The sequence below is a fragment of the Hippocampus bargibanti genome, linkage group LG12 (assembly GCF_051943395.1).
Source record: "Hippocampus bargibanti isolate YZ-2025 linkage group LG12, ASM5194339v1, whole genome shotgun sequence".
In the NCBI taxonomy this organism is placed as follows: domain Eukaryota; kingdom Metazoa; phylum Chordata; class Actinopteri; order Syngnathiformes; family Syngnathidae; genus Hippocampus; species Hippocampus bargibanti.
This window is the reverse complement of record NC_142745.1, coordinates 21,944,873-21,953,209: the sequence shown is the minus strand read 5'-3', so window position 1 is coordinate 21,953,209 and position 8,337 is coordinate 21,944,873. Positions and strand designations below refer to the sequence as shown.

General features: G+C 47.1%; 1 protein-coding gene across 2 annotated transcripts; it reads left to right on the top strand.

Annotated features, from left to right (window-relative positions):
- The first annotated feature begins 4 nt into the window (after nt 1–4).
- On the top strand, nt 5–5,963 carry LOC148890888 (serine/threonine-protein kinase 35-like). Of its 2 annotated transcripts, XR_016116736.1 has the most exons (3): nt 5–1,370; nt 2,879–4,436; nt 4,941–5,963. XR_016116736.1 is itself a non-coding variant. In XM_089011121.1 (2 exons), the coding sequence occupies exons 1-2, from the start codon at nt 890–892 to the stop codon at nt 3,601–3,603; spliced, it is 1,206 nt and encodes a 401-aa protein (XP_088867247.1). In that variant the 5' UTR covers nt 5–889; the 3' UTR covers nt 3,604–4,605. The 2 variants fall into 2 exon arrangements, 1 of the variants encoding a protein (XP_088867247.1); XM_089011121.1 differs by lacking the exon at nt 4,941–5,963 and having other exon boundaries at nt 2,879–4,605.
- Nucleotides 5,964–8,337: the final 2,374 nt, after the last annotated feature.

Sequence of the window (8,337 nt, the reverse complement as noted above, 5' to 3'; positions counted from 1 at the left end):
AATATAACGCAGCCAACATGTTGGAACGGTACCCTCGGCACCCACTAATGGATATCACACAGTCACACCTGCGGATTGATTCAAACGTAGCCCTCCTGAAGGCCTACGACTGACATGTATGGCCCGCCACTGAATAACAGGCATTATTTTTTACTTTCAATTTGAAAACTAGGTATTCATTTGTTGCGTGCTCGATTTGTAATACAAATGTGGAGGGGATTAAACATTCAAATGGTTTCCCCAAATTCAGCACGACCCCGAGAGGAAACCGGAACTCCAATGTGGCCCGCGGCAACAACACCAAAAAAAAGCGTTTGGATTGGATGTACCTTTATTCGTCTCGCAGTGGAGACATTGACATTTCACAACAGCAAAGTTATGAAAGAGGAAAGGAAAGAAAGAAGTAGAAAAACAAAATACAGGACCTGCTGCAAAGGCAGCCACTCTCACGGCACCATCTTGGAAGTCATAATCTGACAAGACAGTCATTCAGCACCCTCTATGTTGCATGAAGCGGTTCTAGATGAAAGGAGAGGATCAAAGTGTCCTTTTCACCAGTGATTACATGACGGCGATGAAACGGTTGATATCATCTAATGCAGTCTATTAACATTGTTGACACTTTCGTGAACGAAAATGCGATGTAACCAAACTAGTTTCGCAACTCAACGAATACTCGTGTCCATGGCCGCACTTCAAAGCATCAAAGCATCAAAGCAATACTTTTATTTTGACACGTCAAAGAGGAAGTCTCTCTCTTCACACAGAGGAGCTATTTTGACTCTTATTTTCCTTGCCTCTTCCAAGTGGGCCCAGTTGAGTTTCTCTTTGGAAAGTGTGAAAGCATGCGGACGCGGTGGCTTGTGATGTTTGGACCCGGGGAGTCACGATGAGCGCACTTTGCGACAAGCCGCGAAGGCGCGCGAGGAGCTCGAGAGCCACCAGAACCAAGTCCAAGCTAAGCGGACGGCGAGGCGACGAGTCTGCCGTGCTCCGATGCCTGAGCGAGGCCAACGCCGGAGAGGTTCACGACATGGATCCAAAAGTCGGCCACTTTGACCGAAAGGTCGTGACCCCGCGCTACAGCCTGCTCCGCGAAATCGGGAGGGGCACATACGGCGTCGTGTACGAAGCCTCGGCCCGCGGGTCCGGCGCCAGAGTGGCGGTGAAGAAGCTACGCTGCGACGCGCCGGAAAACGTCGAGCTCGCTCTTCAAGAGTTCTGGGCACTAACGAGTCTGGAGAAGCGCCACCAAAACGTGGTCCAACTCGAAGAGTGCGTGCTACAAAGGAACGGAATGGCCCAAAAGATGAGCCATGGCAACAAACGCTCCAAACACTATCTGCGCCTGGTCGAAACGTCGCTCAAAGGTACGACCGTTCGACGCCATTCCGTGACGCTCGCTGTGTGTTTGTGCTGAGTCACCCACCGCAGCGGAGCGGATGTACTGGCGCAGCCGTTCGGGGTTGCCTTTCCGGTGGAGCACTTTCCAAACGGAAGACCTCTCTCTCCACACGGACCGACACGCACGCTGGTGACATGTAGCCAAAGAAAGAAGCGGTGAAAACAGAAAGAGACGCGAAAAAGGTAGCGCAAGTAGAAAGATGTCTTCCTTCCAATCTTGATTCAAGTCTAATGGATGACGGATGAGTCATTTGGAACAAAAAGGGAGACACGATCTACATACGGCCGCTAGCTATCTAGCAAGGAACAGGCCAGGTGGCGTGATGACACAGCTCAACTTTGCCCTTTTCAAAGTGGTTTCGTCTGTAGGGACGTGACAACATTTTTCAATCATAATTCATCACACAGCTTACAAATGATGTCTAGATGATTGTTCTATCGAAAATAATGAGGAAATAATGGCATTTTTAATTTTGGAAATAGGAGGGCATTTTCTGCCTGTAATGACAGTTAAAACAATGAAAATCGGTGAGCGAGTTCTTTATTACAGTTCAAACGATCATAACGTTCTTAATTTTTGGCAGATCTTAATGAGTAAGGTACCATTGGAAAGCACGAGAAAAGATTGCAAATATCAACGATCGAATGCAGGCAGATTTTTGTCAGAAATCCAAAATGGCTGTCACTGAATACGAGGAAAGACAATTACAAGCTCTAGAAATATAGACGCTAATGCTTGTTTATTGCTTGAAACTTGGCAGTTATGGAGAAAAAAAAAGAAAGATTCTACCACTTGTATGAGTTATAAAAATACAACTTTCTTTGTCACCTTTATAAACTGTAGTGTTAGCAAAAAGAGCATCAACTTCAATGCATTATTTTTCTCGTTGTCATATTGGGAAATTTCAAGAAGCAGCACGGATGGAAACGTGTGTAATACGTCATCATAAACTACATAGCTTGGAAAATCCCACCAAAAACCATCACATACTTCACCAAAATGCAATGATGTACACAGTGCGCTGGCTTCACTGGACAGAAGCAATGGCGGTGGAGTATAGCGATCTGTAGCGTAGCTATAGTCTGTTGTGACACACACTCCCAATTGTGAACCTGCATACTTGCTGAAAAGCTGTTCCAAGCGTAGCCCGCCTGCCTCCTGCCAGAAGACAGCCGGGGTACGTTTCCAAGACCCTTGTTAGGATCAACGGTGGATGGATGAATGAATGAATGAATGAATGATGTAACCTGGTAGATTTGAAGCTGCCCTTTGGCCTCCTGCGTGCAAAGTTTGAGCTCCTTCTCTCTCTGCGCCAGTTGGGAGCATTAAAACCTGCCCTCCACGTCCTCCAAAATGACGATTCTCTTGCTCGGCACGCAACCATTGCCATCTCATCTCATCTCATGGCATGGCGACAAATCCCATCCCAGAGCTCCCAGAGCAATAAAATGGCCGCTCCTGCGTGTGTTGCAGGTGAACGAGTGCTGACGGCTCCGGAGGAGCCGTGCTACTTGTGGTTGGTCATGGAGTTCTGCGAAGGAGGCGACCTCAACCGCTACGTCCTGTCTCGGCGGCCAGACTGGCAAACCAACAACAGCTTCATGCTGCAGCTAACCAGCGCCGTGGCATTCTTACACCGAAACAAGATTGTCCACAGAGACCTGAAACCGGACAATATCCTGATCTCGGAGAGGTCGGGGACTCCCGTCCTCAAGGTTGCCGATTTTGGCCTGAGCAAAGTCTGCGCGGCGGCTTTAGGAAACGCCGCCGAGGGCAAAGTCGCGCGGGACAAAAGCCAAAATCAAGTCAACCTCAACAAATGTTGGTTGTCGTCGGCGTGCGGCTCCGACTTCTACATGGCTCCTGAAGTGTGGGAGGGTCGCTACACAGCCAAGGCGGACATCTTTGCTCTTGGGATCATCATCTGGGCCATGCTGGAGAGAATCACCTTTATTGACGCCGAGTCCAAGCGAGAGCTCCTCGGAACGTACGTGAGACAAGGAGCGGACATTGTGCCGGTGGGGGAGGCGCTGCTGGAAAATCCCAAGATGGCGCTGAACATCCCCCAGAGACGCCGCTCGGCCATGTCCGACGCAGTGAGGAGGCTCCTGCTGGACATGCTGGCCGTCAACCCTCAGGACCGACCGGATGCCTTTCAGCTTCAGACGAGAATGGACCGAGCGACGTGTCCCGCCTGACCAAACGCTCTTCTACTCTGCTAAATCAATAAATGCTCCTCTACTCTTCACATAATTCATCGTCAGCAGCGGCAGCCACACACACACACCAGCGTTCATACAATTGGATGAAGTCGGCCATATCGGACGCTCGTCGCTGGGATTTTGTGCCACGTGTCGGTCGACTTGCCCTCTGGAAAGTCAGCAATGACCGTGTTAGCTTCGGTTGCTCTCATCTCAACTAGTTTGTTTTTTTGAATGACCTCAAAGACAATTGCAGCGCCGTTTTACCGCATCCATCCAGCGCTAGGTTTTCTTTCCATCAACTGAGAAAAATGGCCATACTCCTTACGATTTCCGATAGAGGTACACTTAGCTTATGAAACTGAAGTAGCCACGAAAAAAGCACGTACGTAGGTATCTCCAACTTTCTGAGAAGAACATCCTTGTTTTGTTTTGTTGTGTTTTTTGTACGACAACAACAATCCCTTGCATTGTTTGCTGAAGCACCTTTGCTGTTAGAAGAGGAACAAACCTCCAACATATGGCGGCTGAAGTGTGATTGGTTAAATGCTTAAATTAGCTGGCTATCTAGCTAGCTATTGGCTAGCTATCTGGTACCTGACTGGCTATTTGGCTAGCTAGCTAGCTAGCTTTCTATTATTTGAGTTACTTCCGGGCTGAGTGAAGGCTGGCGCGTGTGGCTGCTGCTGCTCACCCACAGAAAAACGGTTCCTGTGACTGTCAAGTGACCTTGAGAGTTTTGACAGACCATGATTCTCTTTTGTCCCAGCCGTTTGTGCTTGTTCCGATCTCAAAGTGTCCATCGATGTCTGCAGATGCCCATCTTGGAAGTGACACATGTGAGGAGAGTGAAGATCAAGGAGGACAGCGTCTGTGGCTCCTTTTTCATGCGTTTTTAATATGTTGACATGAAATTGGTTGATTTGAAACTTGGTAGCCAATCATGATTGAAAAGATGTAGTTTTGCCTTGATGTTTTCCAATAAAAGAAGAAACACCACTTCTGCTTTTTTGTGTATTAGGTCCTTTGTTCTCTCTTCACGGTGTTAGAAGATGGTCGTAAAATCAGCAGGTATCAAAGTGATGAACAAAAAGATGATTTTCATCTTGGACAGCAGAGACATTGTGAAGTCCAAGTAGGAAGGCCATTGAGGGAGAAGCTTCGCCCCCCCACCACCACCACCACAGTTGCTTATGTATACAGAGGGCGGGAATGACATCATTTCAGCTACCAGATAGAAGGCTGAAATAAGAATGGTTGAATACGGTACACATTACAAATATGTAAGGTTATAAGATAAACTACACACACACACATATATGAGAGAGAGAGAGAAACAACTTCAACTAAACTTAGACAAATATACAGTAAAGTCTCGTTATATCGATATTCAAGGGAGTCCGAAAAAATATCGATATAACCGGGACTATCGATATATCCGACCCTGTTTGCATGTAATTTTCTCCGTGCGTGCATAGAAATAGTATCGATATAACCGGGACTATCGATATATCCGATATCGATATTACGAGACTTCACTGTAAATGAGTAGAAAATAAGTAACATTGGATGTTTAAAGGACAACCGACACATTTTCTTTGGTTTCCTAACTGACATCAGAAGAAAAACATTTCATAGCATCTAAAATAGCCAAAACACGCAGTATGATATTTTGAGTCAAATGCAAAACATCAATAAAAAGGACTGTGTACTTCAATTTGAAACCGGAAGTGGCCGATTTCAGAAGGTCCCGCCCCCTTGTTCGTGGTGTCACCCTAATACGCCTTGCTTTGCTTGTGAATCAAAACAACGGCTTCAGATTCGGAGAATATGCCTTCTTGTTACTCGTCCAGTTATGAATAAAAAGCATACATGTTTGCAATTGATTAAAGAATTTATTCCCTGTCATTTTGAGGGGGGAAATGTAGCACCGAATGTGTGTCATCTGGGGGCGGGGAAATGTAGCACCAAAAAGAGGCAGAACAACCGTTGAGACCTTCAAGTTCCTGGGAATCACAGTTTCCCAGGACATGAAGTGGGAGGTCAACACCAAGTCTATTCTGAAAAAGGCCCAACAGAGAATGTACTTCCTGAGGCTGCTAAAGAAGCATGGCCTGCCACAGGAGGTGCTGCAACATTTCTACACGGCTGTCATCGAATCCATCCTGCCTGTGTTCTTCCATCAGCGTTTGGTTCGGGGCCGCCACAAAAATGGACAAAATCCGACTTCAACGGACAGTTAGGAAGGCGGAAAAAATCATTGGCACCGCCCTACCCACTCTCGAGGACTTGCACACTGCAAGAATCCAAACTTGGGTGCGGAAAATCCTACTGGACCCTCCGCACCCTGCCCACCACCTTTTCCAGCTACTCCCCTCAGGCAGGCGCTACCGATCCATGCGCACCTAATCCAGCAGACATTTAAACAGCTTCTTCCCCCAAGCCATTAACTCTTTGAACTCTTTCAACAGTAGCCAAAATGGAACTGTATAGTGCCACTTAGCAGTTTTTTTTTTGACAACGATACTAGTGCAGCGTGTTCTACCGGAAACAAATTCCTTGTGTGTTCTACATACTTGGCAATAAAGATGATTCTGATTCTGATTCTGATTCTGAAGATGGTGACAAAACTCCGTGGAAACGGGCTGATTAATTCCTTACAATTTTTGTTAGCGAATATCAAATAGATGCTCAGTGCCACACACAGCGATTCATCATTGCGTTATTTATGTGTTGTCCTTCTAATTTTGCCATCAACACGGATCAACACAAAGTTTCCAGACCAAACAAAGTACCGCAAAATGCATCGATGTGAATGAAAGGACTACTACAATGTGTCCTTTCTCGGTCAGGGGCTTTCCTTCAGTGACCTGACGTGAGGACTCGTCACCAACTCAAAAACAAGTCTTCCGGAATATTCAGTGTGAGTCTTAAAACGTAAAATATAGCTATATGCGGTGGAATATTATTAAAAAAAGTAGAGTCATTTGAAGCCATTTTACAAATTATGGACACAACTTGTCCGCAGGCGTTGGTTGTCCTTGAAAGGTGTGGGACGTTTTGCTTCTTATCCAAGATGCTTCTTCAGCAAACTAAAGTCTGACTGGTAGTTTCGGCCCTATATATATATGTCCCTACTGTCCAGACATGGCGGTGCCGGACTCTGCCATGATAGGTCCCTGCTCTCAGGTTGGGGGGAGCAGAGGACTACTCCCTGCGGCTCCACTGATTGCTCCTATTGTCCTGACTAACGACTGGCCTGGTTGCCCTATTTGATCTGGTATCACCTCATCAGTATTACTAATCCTATGTTGCCAAAGCAGGCTGTTGTACGAATGATTTTCATAAAACGGCTAAATCCTTCACTCAACCGATATGGTGGTGTGAGGTTCAATTTGGATCTATCTAGCTATTTAGCTTGGAGGTATCTAGATAGATAGCTAGATAGACAGATAGCTAACTCACTAGATGGATGGATAGATGGACGGACATACAGACAGATGGACAGATAGATAGATATTGAACAAGGTGTGCTTTGGAATCAATATCTTTCTAATAACATGACAAAAATGAAACAAGGGCATATATGAAGAAGTACCTTTCTTTCGGAGTGTGCATGTAACTTGTGCGGGGGGGAGCACGGGAGGGTGCGAGCCAGTCGTATGCCATCGGTCATCCAGAGTTGGGCGCCTTTGGAGGGATGAGTGCTGGTCGCCCGAACGCTTTTGACTTGCTGGGCCTTCTTTTCGTTGTTGCCGCAGCGCCACCGCGCTGGACTCAACCTTGATGGATTGGCAGCCATTGAAATGAAATCTAAAAAGCACACTCACACTCCCAAGTTTGATTTGCTTCACAGCTCTGAGGCTGCACGCCTCTGAGCCAACACAAAAAAACTTGGCCCACCCAAAAAAATGAAACATGGCCTCAGTACGTACGCTCAAAAGTTGGCGTGCAACCTCTCTTGGAATAACACATTGAAAAACGGGACCCTCGTTGGACGACCACTCGTCTCTTGTTTTTCGTCATTGATTTTCTTCTTGTGGATTTTGAGCTCGGCGACCATTTTCATCAGTTACAACCAAAAACAGGCAAATAAACTGACAAAGAAAACAACGACAAACAACACTCCATCATTACTTTTGGTCCGTTGGACTAACTCAGCCCACCCAAGCGTGGAATCATGACCAATCGCAATCTGTGTGTGTGTGTGTGTGTGTGTGTGTGTGTGTGTGTGTGTGTGTGTGTTGTGCCTCGACTGGGATCACCACCTTATCGTGGTGAGGCACTTTGCGCGTCTCCGTGACCCCGAGAGCTATGTCGGCTGGAGTCTTGTACTCCTGGCAGGGTCACCCAAGCCGAACAGGTCGGAGGGTAGAGGCCAGACAAAGAGTGATCCCAAATCCGCACCCAGGGGTAGGCGTAGGCGGAGTCCAACAGATCGGACCACCGGCAGCCCCTTGCAACCGCACTCACCTGAAGGTCGTCTCGAGTCTTCACTCTTGCCACTGGAATACAGTGAGTGCGGCCAAGTATGTGGGGGAAGGAATTGCGCGCCCCGTCCCTCACACTAAATCCACTAGTAGCGCAGGTTTCAGCTTCCACCATATAAGTCCACTGGCGATAGGATAAAGTGACGGGGGCAGGTCATGGATGTGACTGGAAGCTTCTAGCTTGAATCCTACACAGGGGCGGTGCAGGATTGATGGTCGTTGCGAAGATGGGATGGAGCAA